Source organism: Strongylocentrotus purpuratus, unplaced genomic scaffold (genome assembly GCF_000002235.5).
Source record: "Strongylocentrotus purpuratus isolate Spur 01 unplaced genomic scaffold, Spur_5.0 spur5_scaffold_12, whole genome shotgun sequence".
Taxonomy (NCBI): Eukaryota; Metazoa; Echinodermata; class Echinoidea; order Camarodonta; family Strongylocentrotidae; genus Strongylocentrotus; species Strongylocentrotus purpuratus.
The window spans coordinates 18,420,779-18,441,872 of NW_022145597.1; the positions used below are offsets into that span (position 1 = coordinate 18,420,779).

General features: G+C 37.7%; 1 protein-coding gene across 1 annotated transcript; it reads right to left on the reverse strand.

Moving 5' to 3' along the window:
- Positions 1–482: 482 nt before the first annotated feature.
- On the reverse strand, positions 483–19,101 carry LOC584710 (very long-chain specific acyl-CoA dehydrogenase, mitochondrial). Its single transcript, XM_030981989.1, has 15 exons — positions 18,971–19,101; positions 18,068–18,164; positions 17,136–17,208; positions 16,502–16,566; positions 13,216–13,350; positions 12,501–12,769; positions 11,793–11,921; positions 10,809–10,903; positions 10,083–10,186; positions 7,570–7,761; positions 6,844–6,906; positions 6,257–6,358; positions 5,735–5,832; positions 4,036–4,254; positions 483–2,608 (listed from the first exon to the last, which is right to left on the reverse strand). The coding sequence occupies exons 1-15, from the start codon at positions 19,036–19,038 to the stop codon at positions 2,395–2,397; spliced, it is 1,923 nt and encodes a 640-aa protein (XP_030837849.1). The 5' UTR covers positions 19,039–19,101; the 3' UTR covers positions 483–2,394.
- Between the last annotated feature and the right edge of the window lie 1,993 nt (positions 19,102–21,094).

Sequence of the window (21,094 nt, forward strand, 5' to 3'; positions counted from 1 at the left end):
TGAATTGACATCTTTACTAATTTTATCCATACTTCTTGAAGAAAGGTATCCCTTGACAACCCGGTAGCTTACCAGAGGTTTGCCAGACATAGCAACAGTTAATGTATGCAAAGTAACCATAGCTTCTGCTGGAAACATGCATAAATTTAAATACATTAGTAAACAGATCTGTAGGTTCATGTTTCAACAGTGTCTCCATGCATGCAGACAACTGGGGCCCATTTCATAAAACTTTTTATCTATAACAAATTCTAGATTTCTATGAAAAATTTGCTCTCGGCCAATCATCAGATGCCATGATTTCAGTAGCTTATAACAGTAGTAGCTACTAACTTGTTATTGATATCAAGTTTTATGCAATAGGGTCCTGGATTTGTCTACCCACAAGCCGTGTCTGCATCAAGTATGCCCAGCCCTTAAAAATTATTTTGTTTTCAGCACTTGATTATGTAAATCACATAAAACACAGGCTCACTCATCTGTTTAATATCTTCACATTGTAAACATTTTATTAGACATCTCTTTAAAAATGCCAGCTAGATATAAAGCGACATTTCATTTACAAATGTACATAGTATTGCTTCCAAGCTGACATTGGACATTGGTGTATCCACTGGGCACGGCAACCACTCTGCACATTTTTCCTGCATGTTCCTATTAAAGACATATATGGTCTATGTGTAAAACAACTTTCAAAGCACTTCCATAAAACATCATTGTTGCACTTACCAAAATGTTTGATATTTACCCAAAAAAAACAAATGATATATTATATCTCTCAAATTTAATGACGGTAGGAAGGATAACAAATAACTTTTATAAACAAGACTGCAGCATTTTAACAAAATAATACCCGGTACACAATAAGTAGCATAACATAGGACTTGATTCATTCAGGGATAAGATTCTATCATTAACAACAAAAAATGAAATAATTTTTAACATTTGACACTGCAATCATTTCTTTAAAGTATCAAAAATCAACGTGGTATAATTGTCACTATGATTCAACTTTTGATCCTTCAATTAAATGCCACGGCTTTTTAAAATATACTTTGGCAAAACAAGAAAAATGACTGTACTAAATCCTCTTCAAAATGTTTTTTTTTAGGGGGGGGGGATTATTATACAATTAAACAATTAACTCTGCATTATTCGAAGTCGCACAAATCCAATTTTCTCTAAGTCAAATCAATTTTTGGACCAAACTATGTAAAGCATGTGTCTTTTACACTTCCTGAGTCAAGTTTTGCATACATGTAAGTCGAATGTTTTTTATCGCCTGTGTTGACTGTATTTTGAATCTTTAGTGTTTATTTTGCACTTACTGTCACACATTTCATCAACATAAAAAGGACAGTGTAATCAGCACAGAAGCAGAATAAAATAAATTAGAATGAACATATAATACACCAAAGGAAAACTTGTCATGTGATAGACCTTTCATTGCTTTCCCAAATCCACACAAATTATTTCATCAATCAATATCATGGGCCGTGCAGGGTGATTTACAAATCATCAGATTCGCCCATATCATTAATGGGACCATTATCTCACTTGCAAGGACATCAAGATCGCTTGCCCATCTCAAACAACTAAAAAAGAAAACAAATTAATAATAAAGCACACCTATGGATCAACAGAACCCACTGCTGCTAAAAAGGGACTCAAATTGTTTTGATTTAATTGTCCATGGACAGGATTTTTTTGGCTGGGGGTGAATAATTTTGTAGGTCACACTGTCTTTTCGATTCAGTGAAAATACATTTACTCTCGTATCTTCGCTATAATCTTTATTTTCTTATTACAATTTCAGTATGAAAGAATTTAACACTTTTCATGATATATATATATTTAAAAATAATATCTGTTTGCATATTGACAAATTCCTCCAATATAATGGAACATGGGTTCACATATTTGAAACTTCAAGGATATTATACTTAGTTTGTATTACCAATCAATCAAATGCCATTATTTATATCATGATATGTTATGATTATTCTGAAATGTTATTATGATTATTCTGAAATGTCATGATTATTATGAATATGTGTTAATTTTACATGCAAATTTATTACTGAAATTTAATTAATGTACTTCTTTTATTTCAAAATTAATTTATCACACACATATTTCTTTTAGTATCTAAGGACTCATTCTGGTCAAAATATGTTCCAAGTTCATGATTTAAGGTAAGCTCAATTTTTTTAAAACAACTGTCAATCAGTTAATATTACACTTTTTAAAAATATCTGAGACTTCGCCTGAATAGCATAGAATATACATTCAATTATAATGTGTAACTATATATATTACAAGTATATGTACATTATGCTACACTTTGAATTGTTTTCTAGTTGTATATAAGTGAGTGCGGTCGGTGGTTAGAAATCAGCATTTGAGGGGGTGCTCTGGCACTGTGGCGCCATTCTGAACTAACTGCTGGGAGATGGATGCTAACCGGCCAAAGTTGGCCGCGGACTCGGAAGAGCGGATGGCTTTAAGGTTCCGCGTGACCCGCTCTGATGCCTCGCTGCACCACAGCTGGCAGATCTGTTTCTCGTGTTCGGCGGCTGGGGCGTTTTCTGAGAGCGAGCGTGATGCCCTGTCGAGGAAAAGCGTGCAAACATCGGTAATTAAAGCCTTCAAAGTTTTCTTTTGAATAAAAAAATACCTTCAAATAGGGATGCCAGTGAGAATTGTTCCGAGGGCCTGAAAATCACCTAGAATGAGCATAAACTATGGTCTCAAAATAACTCTCTAGGGCCTGAATTCAGGCTATTGCCTGAAAATTGGCATCCCTGCTTCAAAATAAGAAATTGCTGATACTGAAATCATTAGCCAATTCACTTTAAACAGAAGTGGAAAAGTGATCAGTCATCGTAATTGCAGTCATCATAACGGCAACCTTTGATGTCATGTGTGACATGGCTTATGATTCTTCAATTGCTTTCAATAAAACATAAATTCCATCCGTTTACATTAGCATAGACACTGTATGAACAACAGAAGAAGCATTTAATGTGTGAGATATCATGCAAAAAATAGTTTTCCAACCAGTTAACGTTTATTTATTTGTATCATCTAACAATTTCTTAACACGGCAAGTGATAAAAGTTCATCGACTAAAAAAAAGACGAAATATAAGGAAAAAAAGAGGGCAGATAGGTAAAGTAGAAGAGAGTAATGAAGATAGAGACATGATTAAACACTTCCATACCACCTAGTCATAAATGGAATTTCAATGATTTTTTTTCAGTAGAAAATAACTTGGTATATATACTATCTACTATATATATAGCAGAGCCTGGGAATAAACTTTAAATTGGAAGAACTTGTTATTGTTTCTGAATAAAACTTGTAGCCTATATGAGTGAAAAATGAGTTCATGATCCACTAACTTGGGCAGCATCTGCTGCCCCCTACGTGGAAGGAGTTACGAAAGAAAGAAAGCAAACGAGGTAAAATAGCTAAAGGAGGAGGCAGGGAACAGGATGGATCCCTGTGAAACATCACATTTAAGATACAGAATGTCATCAGAGTTAAAGATGAAGTTGAGTTCTGGTCATGCGCTTGCATTGTGAAAGAAACGGTGTGGAATCGACCAGAAAAGGTTGATCATCTAGCATATAAGAATTTGTGTGTATTGCAAGGTTCTGGAATCATCAAAATGATAAGAAATTTGGCCAAGTCTTGGTAAAGTTACAAACACTGTTCACAGAAAAAAGTATATGGGACCACACGAACACATGGCATAAAAATCCTACCCCGAAGTTTTACGATGTTACATGACATATTTAGAATATGAAGGCATTTGAAGAGCCATGCTTTATCTGATGTTCTTCCACACTTGCATAATAAGAATGATAACGCTCACAAATTATTTTTCACCTCTTCCCAGAACTCAACCTTCTCTTTAACAGAGTTATAATTAGTGTATTGTCTTCTCATAGATAAGTAACTCTCAAGCCATTGTAAAGCTATGCAATGATATGAAGAGAGCTAAAACATGGAAACTGCTTCAGTACTAACCTTGACAGCGTGGCCACCATAGAATAGATGTCAATCGATGCATCGGCCACTCTCCACAGGAAGAACTGCTTGTCAACAACCTTCTTGCCGTGCTTGACGAGGAGGCCTTCGACCGCGACGCCGAACTCCTCGATGGATGTTGCTGCCTTGGTGGCTGACTCCTGGAGGTCTGGGTGAACGTACTGGTTCAGGGAGGGGCCCGAGTTGAGTCCAACCATCCTAGGATACAACAAAATGGAAAGGGAGATACAGTCAAACCAGCTTTAGGGACCACCTGTCTATAAAGACCTTTGCAATCGGATACATTTGATTGGAACCAGAAAGGCACTAACTTAAACACAGAGTTAACGCTGTTCTGGCTCTGAACAGGGGATATGTTGGTTGAACTATGTATAACACTAATCAATATCTGAGTGAAGATACAATACTGTTTGATGCCATGGATTCAATCATTAAAAGTTGCAATATGACACACTATTCAACTGTTGTGGTTATTTGTAAAACAAAATACATTGACTGAATATCAATTTTGTTTCTTTCACATGTATGCTAAGTTGCTATCATATAATAGTCATCAATTCTAACGAGAGGAAGGTTTTCAGGATAAAATAAAAATATCTGTAACAGAATCACATTAGATAGTAGATACTTTGACATAACACATGCTTTAACTTTCGATATTCAACAAAAATACCATATTGGTCCATGAAGTTATTACACTATTGTACGACATGTAAGTATATACTCTATACTAGTAGAGGCAAATTTTGATGAAAATGTATTGCGATGGAATGGTTGTACAGATTATGTATGAGAATTTAATCTAATATATCCTATGTGACATTGCTTGAGTTTATTACCTCAACAAACCCCTTCGATCCCCACCCAGAATGAGAGAAGACAGATGAGAAGAAGAAGGAAGAAAATCAGAGAAGAATAACAAGAGAAAAGATAGGAATGATAACAATAGGGAGTAAGCATGAGGCAGAATATTAGTTAACTGTGCAAAGAAAATAAACATTTTAGATAATAAGGTGATAACAATTTGAAAATGTGAAGAGTTGAAAGATACATGCAAATGACATTGATGACTCATCTGATACTACAAGTAGATCATCTACGCAACGATACAAAGAGTGACAGTCATATTTTTGAAAGAGAAAATAAAAGATCTTATAGCTGCCACTTTGTCAGGGCTTGCCTTGGTAACCTTTGACACGATAAGAAATTGTCTGTCTCCTAATGTAACAAGACACTATAAGTCTACTTGACTCTAAGAAGTCTGTCTTTAATGGTATGAAGCCAGAGCAAATGTTGCAAGAGTCAGTGTTGAACGAGGAAAAATAGCTGGAGTAAATGTTGGAGGAGGAAATATAGCTGGAGCAAATATTGCAGGAGCAGATATAGCTGAAGTAAATTTTGCAGGAGGAAATATAGATGGAGTAAATGTTGAAGGAGGAAATGTCGCAGGAGCAAATATAGCTGGAGGAAATGTTGGAGGAGCAGATATACAGTAGCTGGAGTGAATGTTGCAGGAGTAGATATAGCTGGAGAAAAATTGTCAGGAGCAGATAAAGCTGGAGTAAAGGTTGCAGGAGCAAATATAGCTGGAATAAATGTTGCAGGAGCAAATATAGCTGGAGTAAATGTTGCAGGAGGAAATTTTGCAGGAGGAATTGTAGGACAAAAGGCTCCTTACCTCTTTGCTCTCTTGTTGGCCTCATCCATAATCACACCAATGTTGCCTGCAGGGTTGCGCATTGCCTTCTGTAATCCTTGTAAGTGCTTGCCTGCACTCTGCAAGAACAATCAAGAAAGGGAAATGGTAAATACAGAGATTAACAAGATAATTCAAAACTTTTTCATGTATATTCAAGCAGCTAAAATAACATGTCTCATTCAATACTTTTAAGAATATTTCTGACTTTAACATCTTTTTCATTGTCACTCTCGCTCTCTCTCTCTCTCCCTCTCTCTCTCTCTTTACTCTTTCAATTTTTCTCATATTTTACCCATCTCTTGTGATCTTAAAACTCATCTGTGATACACACCCTGTGACGAATAAAAGCCACAATGAGCCTAAGAGGTTTACCTCCAGAATTATGAACAGTACAACTATTTGTAGTTCAATTTAATTCTTTTTCCTCCTCTATAATTCTTTCGTCTCTCTCTCTCAAACTTCCTACCCAATCGATTTCAAAAGCCCATCTGTGTTACATACCTGTAGTCCTGTAAGAGAGACAAAGAGCCTCAGGATGTCGTTGGTTCCTTCAAAGATTCTGAAGATCCTCAGATCACGCATTACTCTTTCTAGTCCAAAGTCCTAAATGAAGAAAATACAAGTGTATATTAAGCTTACACTGTCTTTAACTTGATCACAAAAGAGATTTACAGAACACGGAATTATATGGAATTATATGGAATATCTATAGATAAATTTAAACTAGAACTTGCAGGGGTAAGTATGCCCTGCCCAACAATGGTCATCCATACTCAGTTACCTGCATGTTGTAAGATATATATACTTAAAGCCTCACTGCCCTAGTTTGGCCAGGAGGGATTAGATCACCCAGCGTGGTCACTGACAGGTGGTTATCTCATGAAGTCAGCTCTCAATTAACATAAGAAAAAGAGGACCATGGGGGACCAACAGGCACTGCTTAGTCATTGTTTTCTATAAGGAGGGAAAAAGTATCTATAAGTAGTGCAGTGGGGATTTAAGTGACCTTTCAGAATACCAGTTTACTAATTGAGCATTAATTGTGGGCTAAGTGAGCTTTTAGAATACCGCCCCCGATCAATATTTACCTTCATGTATCCCATTCCGCCACAGATTTGGATGGCTTCATCTGCAACAAACCATGCTGCCTCCTGAAAGACACATCATCAAAGAATAAAAGTAAGGAATAAAACTTTCTTTTATCTTTTCTCTTTCACTACATGCATTCACTGTGGCTTGTCCATACATGATACACCACTTTCTTCTAGTTGTTTTATTAAAACCATGTTAATGACTGGTAAATGGAAAGATGATAAAAAGTGGCTATGCTTATGCTCCATCTGTGTGTCAGTGTTAGTGAAGTGTATCACGCTTACGTCTTTAAAAAAACAAAATGCAGTGGTTTATAAAGCATCGTATGTGAAGCAGTCACACATTTTTTTCATTTCAAAAGAAAAGAAAAGAAATGTGGTCTTTATAAGCAGGTGGTCATTAAGTACAGCTTACTTGATGAATTCAATGATAACAGATTTCAATGAAAAACATGTTCCAGAGAAGTAACAATATAGTCTTTATGACCAAATGGTCTCTTTATACAGGTGGATGTTAATGAGGGCCCGTAAAACTTACCATTGATGGCAACTTTGCCATCAACGGCAAATACCATGGTAAAAGGCCTCAAAAGCCAATAAAAATCAAGGTTTCCATGATAGTTACCATTGATGGCAAAGTTACCATCAATGGTAAGTTTTGTGCAATGGGGCCCAAGTTATTTAAATTTTTTTAAACTGAGTTGGGATTGAGGTCGGACTTACCGAGGCGAAGATCTTGCTGATGGCGGCTTCCAGCTGAAACTCTTTAGAGCCAGAGTCCATGTTGGAGCACAGAAGATAGGCCATGCTCTCGTTAACGTACTGCAACGTAGCCATGCGAGCCAGCTTCTCCTGGATGGCACCGTAGGTGTCGATGGTACCGCCAAACTGCTTGCGACCAGCTGCATGCTCAACCTACACAAGAAATACAGAGATAAGATCATCACTATATCATTTTAACCATTAAAAGTATATAATTTTGAGTTTAAGTGGATGTCTGAACACATGAGATAAAATACACTCTTTTTAACGGCCATGCAAGCCAACTTGCCAAACCAACTTGCCAACATGTCAATGGTACTGCCAAACTGCTTGCGACCTGCTGCATGCTGGACCTGCAGGAGAAATACAGAGATAAATTTATCACTCAATCATTTTAACCCTTGAAAGAATAGAATTTTGAGTCTCAATCCATGTTCGTACACGAGAGATGGCAATGCTGTCAGTATATCAGCCAGTTTCTGGATGGCACCATGCTTGTCTGTGGCACTGCCTATCAAACTGCTTGCAACCTGCTGCATGCTGAACCTGCAACATTGATACACAGGTAGATCTATCCAGTGATCATTACCACCCCAAGTGGTTAATAGTAACATTAATTATACAAACAAATTTTAGGGTATTGCAAGCGTCCCTGTGGGGGTACATCCCGATCAGTTCTGAATCATAGTGGCATTAGACCAGTCATGTGGTAGTCCACGATTTGAAGCCAATTTGGCCTTTTCTCTTAGAAAGCTTACAATGTAGACTGCTGATATTTACATCAAAATATTCTGTGTTTATATAGCGCTAAATTTACCGGCCTTGTCTCTAAGCACTTCACATATATATCATTACCCTGGTCATCAGATTCAGGCTTGCCTGCACACAATATATGCAAATTCTCCACTCCCTGAGGAGCATTTCATTATTTAGAACATCAGTCAAGAAGATTACGTGTTTCTAAAACTTTCATTTATAATCTAGGGTAGATGGAAAACATTTTCGAAATCAGATCAAGAACGGATTGTATAATGCTTGGTGGGCTCAACAGTTCAGGGAGGTGTTTCACAAAACTTGTTATCAGTGACTAATGACAGTTTTTGTAATAAGTTACCAAAATCCTTGCTTCTGATTGGTTATCAGCAGATTTTTCACTGACTTTTGTCATTTATCATTGAAAACTAGATGGAATTCGACTGCGCGCAGTCGAAAATGATGCCTCCGTCATAGAGCAATTTTACAAACCAAAACAGAAGAAATTTTTCAAATTCAAGTTCAATTGTAATCCATTAACAGGTTCTCAGAATATCGTGATTAGGCCTACAAGCAATTTCTCATATACATATATGACCCTTTGATCTTTGACCTCATGACCCTAAAATCTACTCAGTTCATTGGCTCTGCAAGATGTCCTGTGTTAAATAGTAATCCATCTGTCCGTTCTAATGAGAATGAGTTCACAAGCTATTTTAGCATACATAATGACCCATGACCTTTGACCTTATGAACCAAGAATCTACTCAGTTCATTGGCTCTGCAAGATACATAAATGATCCAAGTTTGGCAGGAATCCATCAATCTGTTCCAATGAGAATACGATCACAAGCAATTTTTGCATACATAATGAGCCGCATGACCTTTGACCTTGACCTCATGATCCCAAAATCAAATCAGTTCATCAGCTCTGCAAGTAACATACATGACCTAAGTTTGGCAGGAATCCATCAATCTGTTCTTGAGATAACGCGATCACGAGCTGTTTTTGCATACATAATGTGCGCTGTGACCTTTGACCTCGTGACCCCAAAATCTAATCAGTTCATCAGCTCTGCAAGTAACATACATGACCTAAGTTTGGCAGGAATCCATCAATCGGTTCTTGAGATAACGCGATCACGAGCTGTTTTTGCATACATAATGTGCGCTGTGACCTTTGACCTCGTGACCCCAAAATCTAATCAGTTCATCGGCTCTGCAAGTAACATACATGACCTAAGTTTGGCAGGAATCCATCAATCGGTTCTTGAGATAACGCGATCACGAGCTGTTTTTGCATACATAATGAGCCCTGTGACCTTTGACCTCGTGACCCCAAAATCTAATCAGTTCATTGGCTCTGCAAGATACATACATGACCAAAGTTTGGCAGGAATCCATAAATCGGTTCTTGAGATAACGCGATCACAAGCTGTTTTTGCATACATAATGAGCCCTGTGACCTTTGACCTTTGACCTCGTGACCCCAAAATCTAATCAGTTCATCGGCTCTGCAAGATACATACATGACCTAAGTTTGGTAGGAATCCATCAATCGGTTCTTCAGATAACGCGATCACGAGAACGGGACGTACGTACATACGTACAGACGGACGGACGGACAACCCGAAAACATAATGCCTCCGGCTACTTCGTAACGGAGGCATAAAAAGGCTTTGTGAAACACCCCCCTGGTGTAAAATTAACAGTATACTTACGGCTTTCTTGATGAGCCCTTTCATGGTACCGCCAAGAGCAGCACCCATCCCAAATCTACCATTGTTCAGGATCATCATGGCTACCTTGAATCCTTCTCCAACCTCTGCAAGGAAGAAATAAGTAAATCACAGGATCAAGAAACAGTCAAACCTACTTTAGTGACCATCTGTCTACAAAGACCACAATTTTGTGTTTCCCTTGAAAATGGCTTCTCATTGAAACATGTACTAAAGGAACCTGTCTACAAAGACTACTTTTTGTGTTTCCCTTGGGCGGTCGCTATAGACAGGTTTGACTGTACATGTAATGCTCCCTATCACTTTCAAAGGACAAAGTCCAATCAGTTTTTACATCTAGTAAAATTGGGAACCTACCTGAAGCTATTTTGACCCTCCAATGACACTTTACGGTGCATGCATATATCCTTCTTGACTTAACATTATATTGTTAATAGATATTAATCTATTTGTTAGCTTACCCCTAACTTTTATTCATATGGGGTCTGGATTTAAATGTGTGGGGTCTGTAAAACTCTATACATGTATACACGAAACACATTTTAAAATTTAAAAATCAGGAAGTCCAAAGACTCCAGACTTAATTTTGAGTACACCATTGTCCAAGGGGGCTGATTATGTCAAGCACTGCTTGTACATTTATTTTTGGGGGGCCATTACAAGAATTCCAGACTGCTTTTGAAATCAAATCTGAGAAACCAGACTCACCACCGAGGAGATTTTCTCTGGGGATCTTGACGTCTTCAAAGTAGACCTCGGCTGTGTTGGAGGCCTTGATACCCATCTTCTTTTCGGGTGGACCACTGTAATAATAAGGGGCGACAAATTATTGAAATCAATGTATTGAATGACCTGGGGTGGTTACAGCAGTTTATCAGTACAGGTAGGCACCTATCGTGATTTTTTTTTATTTTTTAGTCAATGATTATAAACATTACCGGTAATTGTTTTTTTCCTAATTTCATTTTTTATACATGAACATCAGTTGGGTTTTTGTTTCATTTAAATTATTAATGCGGTCAATGCATCTTTCTTGTTATGATTTCAGATATACACTGATGCTAGAATTTGCATTTATGATGTAATAAATGGTCTATTTTTACTCTGTTTACATTTTCTCAGTTCTGCAACACTTCCCATGATAATTAAATGAACTCAGCGAATTGCAATCGCATTGTACCATATTGGGTTAAAAGTAAAGAACAGTTGAACAATATTCAAATTCTGGCTATGTTTCATTCTAAAAGAAAGACTTTTCAGCATGTTGATCCTTGCATGCAGTTTAATAAATTCAAATTCAAATTCTGGGTAAAAAACACATTTACCTTCCTAAAAAGATAAAATCCAGAAAATATAAATGAGCTTATCTTGACAACCTGATTGTGCATTACATAAAACAAAATCTTTTTTATTTTCTTAGAGCCACTGACAATCTCATCCAAACACTTGCACCCAGAATGTTAAAGCCCCTCTGCACTAGTTTGGCATGGAGGGATTAGACGTCCCTGCATGGTCACTGGCAGGTGGTTATCTCATCAAATCAGCTCTCAATTAACATAAGAAAAAAGGCATCATGAGGGATCAACGGGAACCGCTTGGGCATTGTTGGCTGTATAGAGGGCGCAAGTAGCAATAAGTAGTGCAGAGGGGCTTTAAATTGACCTGAACGAGATCTAAACATGTGTCACTTACTTGCTGACTCCTCCAAATGACCTCTCAACGATGAACGCTGTGATCTTATCTTGTGTGTTGCCTTCTGAGTCAGTGACTGGAGTCTGTGCAAACACAGTGAACACCTCGGCCAGACCTCCATTGCTGATCCTGGAACAAATTAGGATAGAGAGGAACTCTGAGTCATTAATTGCGAGGCCCTTAGAGGGTGTACAGGAGGTTAAGAGTAGGTCATTGTGTCATCATATGATATAGTGTACATGAAAAAAATGAAAAAAATATTGCTGTGTGACATCAGCAGGGGAGGCGAACACTCTTATGGGGCATTGCAAGAAAGTTGCGATTGATTGCAAGTTGCAAAATTTGCAACTGATATTTGCAATTAATTGCAACTCAACTTTCTTGCAATGCCCTGCTAGTCTCCTAAATTTCCTAGGATATTGTTTGGATTGAAGTTTTAACAATTAAATTAAGTTAACCAGATCTAGCTTTTATTCTTACTCTCTCTCTCTCTCACTCTTACTAATGGGGCGTTGCAAGATATGTTTTGCTGATCCTAAGCTCTATATAGAGTGGGGCTCCTTACAGTGTAATAGGGCAAAGAAGAGCGATGTCAACAGAGGGCCTTGTGACTGTACAGGAATAATAATGGAAGTGTGATGGCTCAGTTGTAGATGAGTGGCTTTATACATGATTTAGGTGGCAATGGACGCAATCATCCAGACTTACCATATCTTGCTACCGTTTAGGAGGAAGTGCTTGCCGTCCTCACTGAGAACCGCCTTGGTGCGGATGGAGCTCGCATCGGAACCGCTGGCCGGTTCCGTCAGGCAGAAGGCGGCCATCTTCTCTCCGGACGCCAGCGAGGGCAGGTACTTCTCCTTCTGCTCGGGGGTGCCGTAGAGGATGATCCCCTTGAAGCCGATGGACTGGTGAGCGCCGAGGGTGATGCCAACGCCCAGATCGGATTCCCCGACGATTTCGACGAGGCGAGCGTACTGACATAAGAGAAGAAATCCATCTTGCATTATTCCATTAAATACGTATTAAAGTGGTGTAAGACATATTTCCTGTAGACTTATGCTAGATATAAAACACATGGCTTATCATTTGAATAGTAAAGCAGTGTGTGTGTGTTTTTTATTGATTTTTTTTACAGACGTGTATCAATCAAATATGATTATTTACGTCTGGGGACCGACTTTTAACCTCACCACCCGAAGACGTGACTCAGTTTCGAACCTGCGTCATCAGCTGAATCAGTTCGTAACTTCAATTATAAGCTGGATTACAGGCGCACGCCCTGTTGTGGCGTGCAGTAGATTTGGTAAATTTTGCTACTTTTAAGGTATGTTTCGTTTCTTGAGTGATGTCTTTCTTTGTTTATTAATAATTTCATGGGCCTCCCAAAATACATATTTGTCACTCCTAGTTCTAGACCTACCTGTGTGTTAGTCATTCCTAGGCCACCCAGGTCGGTGGGCACCTGAAGCCCAAAGGCCCCCATCTCCCTAAGGCCCTGCATCGTGGTGTCTTCAACCTTCTCCAATGTGTCGTTCTTCTGTGCATCGTTAACTTCCTGCAAGAGAGAGAGATGGGTGTAGAGAAGGTAAGGTACATGTTCAATGTCTTTAAAGGAACCAGTCATTAAATTAAAAATATTTAGGATTGTTAAGATATAGGATAATCCATCCTAATTAATGAGAGAATTTAAGAGATTTGAATTTTTAAAGAGAGAGGGAAAATTGAAAGGCAATTCCATTGGCCTACAAACAAGATACACTCTTACCTTATCTTACAACATTTTTGTTTTATATGGAGGGGTTGGGTGTTTCCCTTTAACAAAATTCAATATTCTCATCCAACTCAATTAATAAAGCCAATGTTTTACACAAGTTTGTGGTTTCAGGTATTTCATAGATATTGATTCATAATCATTAAGGTTTATTTTGAGAAAAAAAAACATGTACCTGTATTTGTTTGTGGACAATATCAGAAAATAATATGAAATATGATAACTCAAAGAAGCGAGTACTGTGTATCACATCATTAATCACATGTACATGTAACAAACACATTTACTTTAACATAAATGGCATCACATTCAATTCAATTCAATTCAATTTAATTTGATTTTATTTACATTGACAGTTACTTCCTACTCTGTTTAATCTTGTCTCTTTGATATCTTCAGTGTAATTTATTGCTAACTAATTCCTCCTTGAAAAGTTCATTATCATTTGAACCTTGGTAATGGTCAACTAATATATTGCATTGTTTGAACTATTTGTTTAACATATAATTGTCTCAGAAAGGCAAATTACTCAATCTTGAATCTAATTTTCAAGCAAATACAGTGCCTGGCAAGTGATAACCTGAACTTATCTTATCTTTTGTTTGGTATAGTTATCTTGTTTACACAATATTGCGTGCCGTACTACTAATAGATTGATTGCAATGCAAATATTTAAAAAAGGACCAAAAAGTATGGTAAAACTAGATGGAATTTTGACTGCGCGCAGTCGAAAATGCTGCCATAGAGCAATTTAAACAAGTTTGGAGTTTAAATCTCCAGTGGTTCTTGAGATATCATGATAACAATCTCAATGTATGGAATTTCATAAGTTGACCTCTGTGACCCTTGACCTTCGACCTACGTGCTCCAAAATCTAATCAGATTGTCTTCCCATGGTGATACACACTATCATTAAGTTTAAAGTTTAAATCTCCAGTGGTTCTTGAGATATTATGATAACAATCTCAATGTATGGAATTTCATAAGTTGACCTCTGTGACCCTTGACCTTTGACCTACGAGCTCCAAAATCTAATCAGATCGTCTTCCTATGGTGATACATACTATCCTTAAGTTTGAAGTTTTTACATCTCCAGTGGTTCTTGAGATATCATGATAACAATCTCAATGTATGGAATTTCATAAGTTGACCTCTATGACCCTTGACCTTTGACCTACGTGCTCCAAAATGTAATCAGATTGTTTTCCTATAGTGATACACACTATCACTAAGTTTGAAGTTTAAATCTCCAGTGGTTCTTGAGATATCATGATAACAATCTCAATGTATGGAATTTCATAAGTTGACCTCTGTGACCCTTGACCTTTGACATACATGCTCCAAAATCTACTCAGATCGTCTTCCTATGGTGATACATACTATCCTTAAGTTTGAAGTTTAAATCTCAAATGGTTCTTGAGATATCGCGATAACAAACTGAATACAAGGAATTTCATAAGTTGACCTCTGTGACCTGTGACCTTTGACCTACGTACTCCAAAATCTAATCAGATCGTCTTCCTATGGTGATAAATACTATTCCCGAGTCTTAAGTTTAAATCTTAAATGGTTCTTGAGATATTGTGATAACGGTCAAACGGGACGGACGTACGGACGTACGGACGGACAACCCGAAAACATGATGCCTCCGGCACCACCTTCGGTGGCGGAGGCATAAAAACACATTTGAAACCGTAACCTTAGAAAAAAGTTAGTGTGTAACCTTGAGTTAGGAGTAGGCTAACAAAAACTATTTTACATGTGTGATAAATGAAATAAAATTTACACTGGTCATACTGGACATACCAGGTCATTGAACATACAAATACTATTTTGAAAATACAACTATCAAAACATCTGAAAGTGACCCTGCAGTGGACACAAGTCACACAAAACCTATTGTAAACACATGACATGAACAATCGATATCAATGGTTAGTCATCACACACGACTCCTGAAATTTACCAGGCAATATATTTATATGCTTCATGAAAGTAATCTCTTGGAGTATGATTTGGTATCATACCAGTGTAACCAGTACTACTATCAATAGGATGTGAGGACACAACGGAAGTACCAGTATGTCGATATCTGAATGTTTTATAGTTAACATCCTAAGAGGGTACCAGTAAAATACAAGCTGCCCTGATAAATCCTCAAATGATTCATAAGAACTATTGTGAAGTGACAAATAGACACGAACAAGTATGGTATTGTTCATAGCTGATAGAGGACAGATACATATAGTTGTGACAAATGCATGCACGATCATTCATACACCGCACATCAAAGTCATGAAGCATCGAAAAGCTTGCATGTCAGAGAAAACTATTTGTAGATCCATGAATCAACAGTGGAACGCACATGTGTACATGTGTAACTACTACTACTCTACTAGCTATGGTTTTGAGAGCAAATCTTCATTATTTATATGACGTATGATTTCACTTTAATCAATACCCCCAAACTGACACAGACACTCATTGATTCATGTAGCAGATGTTATAGAAGAACACATCAGGTCCCAGTCTTCGAAAGACTTGCGATTGATCTGAATCAATCGCAAGTTTGCAGTCTCATGACTATCTCTTATGTAGTTGTAATGAAGTTGCGATTAATATCAAATGTTTAAGACGGGGCCCAGACCTGCCTCATTCATGAAGCACTTAATGAAGCATTGAAAAGCTCGCTCCTTAAAGATTATGAATGGGAAAGAAACATTTGAAGCTCCATGAATTTACCCTTGGGTGCATGTCGCAACTATCTTTCCTCTACTAGCTACGGTTTCATCATCAGATTCTCATCACCCGACTTTCCATTACTTGTACACTGTCTCTTTCATAAAGTTACAATTTCACTAATCAATTTCCAAAATTGACAGAGACACCCAAGTGGTCAAGTAGCAAACAAAATGGAGGTACTGATCACACCTACCTCAAAAAACTTCTGTGTGGGGTCCACTAACATTTCCAGCGTGGCTTTCTGTTCTTCATTCATTACTGTATAGAAAGGATAATCAGGAGAAAAATCAGTAAGGAATTAGAAGGTTAATTTGGAAGAAGGATCTATGCTTATATTTTAGAATGGGGGATTTATTTACGAGTATGTATTGCAAAATTTTCATTGTAGACTTAATATTCAGAAATGTCATGTAAGTGAGAAATCTAAAATCACATTGATGTACTTAAGTCCTTCTGAACACTCCTCTAAAATTATAATGATATGTCCATTTATTCATGTCCTATCGGATACCCATTAGATATAATAATTTACCAAATATATCAATTAGTAGGCGGTTTCCCAGCAAAATTTGTATCATCACGTATTAGTCAAAACATATTCTTTCACATGATTGGTAATAAGAGCTTCCATTTCATTTTTTGAGAGGAGGGGGGGGGGGGGGCTTCCTAAACTGGTCTATATCTTTAAATGATGTACAGTATGTAATTTATATCAAGGTTATCATACTATACATTATGTAAAATAGGTAACATTAATGAAAATACTGAACAAATGAAGAAGAAAAAACCCCACCAAATATCATCATATTGAATATAACATGACTTACCTTCAGGGTATGGGAAAACTTCTCCAGAATTGACCTGACCTTTGAAGAGGCCCATTACAAAAGATTTGGTTTCCTGTTACAAAAATAGGCAAACAAAATCATTGTATCAAAATCATTTAAACATCTTTCATACTAACTTGCACAATCTAATAATATTTCATCCACTTTTATTCCACTGAAACATTATATGGTCGAGAGCACTTGTAATCAAAATAAAAGTTTGTCAAACTTTTAAGGTCTGTTTACACAATAATGGTAGCTTAGGATGACATTTATCATCAGGGGATGTTTAAAAAGATATCATAAGTAAACCCAAACTTCCAAAGTTCAAATATGACACAAAGAGACAAGAAGAGATTCCCAATTCCCACTATTCCCTAAGTACCTACTTGTCTGATTTATTTATTCAAATTTAAGCAATTTTAATTACAAACCAATTAGATTAAGCTTAGATTAAAGAAGAAAGGAACTTTCTCTTCTTTTGCAGATGACCTGTCGTATCTTTGCAATAAGCAACAAGTGCTTATTTCACATTCAAAATCATTTGTCCTCAACCAGACCTTGTGGTTTACCTTTTAATGTGTAGAGGATTTTTTGCTTCTACACATGTCCCAAAACGTCTCTTTATCAATGCTGACTTTGTCAAGACCCCACAAAAAACAAACAACAACCAATCAGGCTTATAGCTGGGATTTCCAAATTGGGTGTCCACTTTGAAAAAAATTGATGGGAATATCCATTGAAAGATATGGTATCATAGGGCATCTTCTATTAGAAGTAGGTAGCCTTTGGATGTCCAGACACCCTTTTCAGGGGCTGTTCTGGGGGAGAGTTGGAATTAACTCAAGCCCTCTGTCTCCACCCCCATTTTTTGTTGATGTAAGGTACAAGTTTAAAATGTATACAAAACAACAATACAATACTGAACCAACCTCTGATTTGGGAGCAGATGTGGTCTGAGCTGTTTCTTGGGGTTGGGCAGCTGAGGCCTTCTGTCGCTGAATCTGGTTCCATGCTACAGCTCCTGGGCTAAAAATGGGTAATGAAAGGAAAAGGGCATAAACTCGAGTATTATTACATGTAGTATTTTTCCTTTAACATCTGAATCACTGTTTTAAAGGCGTGTATTCTACTGACACTAGTCACTACTTCTATTGTCAACAGCCATGTTCCGCAATGCATCATTAACTGCACGAGGCATAAACACGTACATGTAGGAACAATTTTTTTTGTGTGTAGTGTACATGTATATAGACTAGATCTACCACATGTGTTTGTGCTTCCCGCAGAACCAACGCAAACTCTTGTGACAGATGATGTAGCTCTCATGAGAGGTCAGCTCAGCATTTTTGTGATGTAAATACTAAATAACGGTAGCATGTTGTTACTTGCTAGCTCATTTAATTCAGGAACATGTGGAAGATAAGCAAATCGCTATCACTCCACTATCACAGATTAGAAATCTAGGCAGTAGGCCCTATCAGGTAGGACTAGGAGTAGGAGTCTAGATCTAGTTTGCCATTGCATTATTGTTGGGTGCAGGTATTTATTTGCAACACATTTTCAGTTTTGTTATCACAGCCGCAAGGGTATGATAAATATCATATTTGATACATATTCCCCAAGTCCTTCCCAACAATTCATGAATACACCGGGTCATTCCACATGCACAGACAGACAGACCTCACGTCACACTGTCGCAGCTCAGCTAGCCATCGAACGTCATACAGACTTTCGCCGGTACGTACCGGTGTAACCTTCACAAGATCATGACTTTCACAGTGAACAACAGTCAACAGACACTCATCGGTCTATACTCGAAAAATACTACTTACCGAACTGCTGCAGATTTTTGGACGATGGTATTCTGTAGCCTATTCACAAATCGCACTGACTTCATCATTATTTTCTGATTTCTTACACCTTATCTTCGAAATTAGGAAAAATTGTAAAATTAAAACTTTCTCTCACTCCAAAACGACGATCTTGTTTATGTAACGCACGCGTTTGATTGTGCGCAAGTCAGGCATTTTATTTTATGTGTACATTTCTCATAGAGATCGCGTGTGCGAGAGATCGCACACGCGTGTGACGTAATAATAGTCTAGTGAGCTCAGGGTCGACCGATTACGGAAGTTATGAATGACGCAGAAAGGGGCACGGCTGAAAGTCGGGTCAAAGTCATGAAATGCATACACACTTAAAAGCAAGCATTGAAAAAGGCTTATCAATTATTTGTTTAAGTCGATGAGTAAGATTTTACTGAAATAATTATACGCAAATTAAAAAAAAGAAAAACATAACAAGTACAAGCACAACAGTATAAGCAGGCCTACACATGCAGAGAAAGGGGGTGTGTCAGGTGTGTGTTCATTTCAGGTCTCATTTGCATAGCCAGTCTAGTAGACCCTATATTGTGCGGTATTTGCTGGCCGGGGTACTAGTATTTTATTTTCTGTAGAGATGATAGTCCGATGATCCCGGGAGTATAGTTGTTCTATTGACAAAACAGAACTAGTATAGATCCCCATCAACAACAAAAATTTCTTCATCGGGCAAACTATTCAAAATATAGGACGCTCGATGTCAAATTTGATCAAGTAGTGAATCTGTTTTAAGTCACGGAATTCAATAGTTCAGATCATCCAAACAGTTATTGGTGACTCATCATGGAGGGGCGGATCCAGCCGACGGCAGGGGAGGGGGCCCAAATCGTGAAAAAAATATTGAGCGGCGAAACACGGGGGGGGGGGGGGGGCCTCGAAAATTTGAAAAATCGCACACCCCCCCCCCTTGAGCCAGGGGAGGGGCCTATCTCAAAAAAAGTAAAATTAACGTGTTTTTACACGTTTTTTTCCCCCAGGGGTGGAGGCCCCCCTGGATCCGCCACTGTGACTCATTATGACTTAATAAACAATTCGCAACAACTTTGTCGTGTCTCGTAAAAAATGTGTCATCCTCAACATGCTTACATGTTTAGGATGGGAAAGGCATACTTTCCCAAATCAGTGATTTTGAAAGAATTATTTGCCTTCTTTTTTTACGTTTAATAAATTCATATTGAATTTTATGCAAGACAATCAGAAATCAATCTCGCAATTTTAAAGGAAATAATACCTTAGGTAGATTGCTTGGCTATCAGTCAATAATATTGGGCATTTCTTTTTCATAGTCTTATCAGACAGTGTTATTTTCAAGTCGGCTTTTAAAAAACTGGAGAAAAAACTCATAAAGTTTTGCCGAAAGGGATCGGGGCCCACGGGGGCCCATGGTCTTTGAGCCCACTGGATCCACCAAAAAGTAAAACGATTGTTTTTCAATGTCGACTAATGTCTTCAGAGTATCTTACAAAGTTATTTCATGAGTGTTTCCAAGAACAAATATGCCGATGAAGACCATCAGCATGAGAGGGGGGGGGTGGGTCCCAGATATATTACCTCCCTTCATACGGGGGAGGGGGATTCCGCCGCACCTATTGCGTCGTTTAACACATCAAACGGTTTACCAAAATGTTTGCTGCATTACAAGATGACAAGTTTTTATTGTAAATTGAAAATGATATCGTGTACTGGGAGCAAGGAATGAAATAATTCGCATCAAGGCGTTTTACAAAGACATATTCATAATTTGGGTTACATTACGAAAATGGCCCACTGCAAGAGAAATAATGGACGTGCGAAAACGCGGATTATCATTTATGTATAGTAATTTGTTGATATTGTTTTTGCCGTTGTTGGTGTTTTAGGTGGTGATTCCCCCTATTTTCGTTTAAATGTTTATCATGGGGCAGAGCCATGGTTTATCATGGGGCAGAGCCAAAGCCCAGCTTTTCAGCAGTCCCCTCCATGACCAACCTGTTTTATATGCCTATTGTACACTGTGGACCAATTACAAATATATTGTTAAGGTTTATTGTTTTACTATGTACAATGCAATCCCATGTACTTTATTTATTTTGT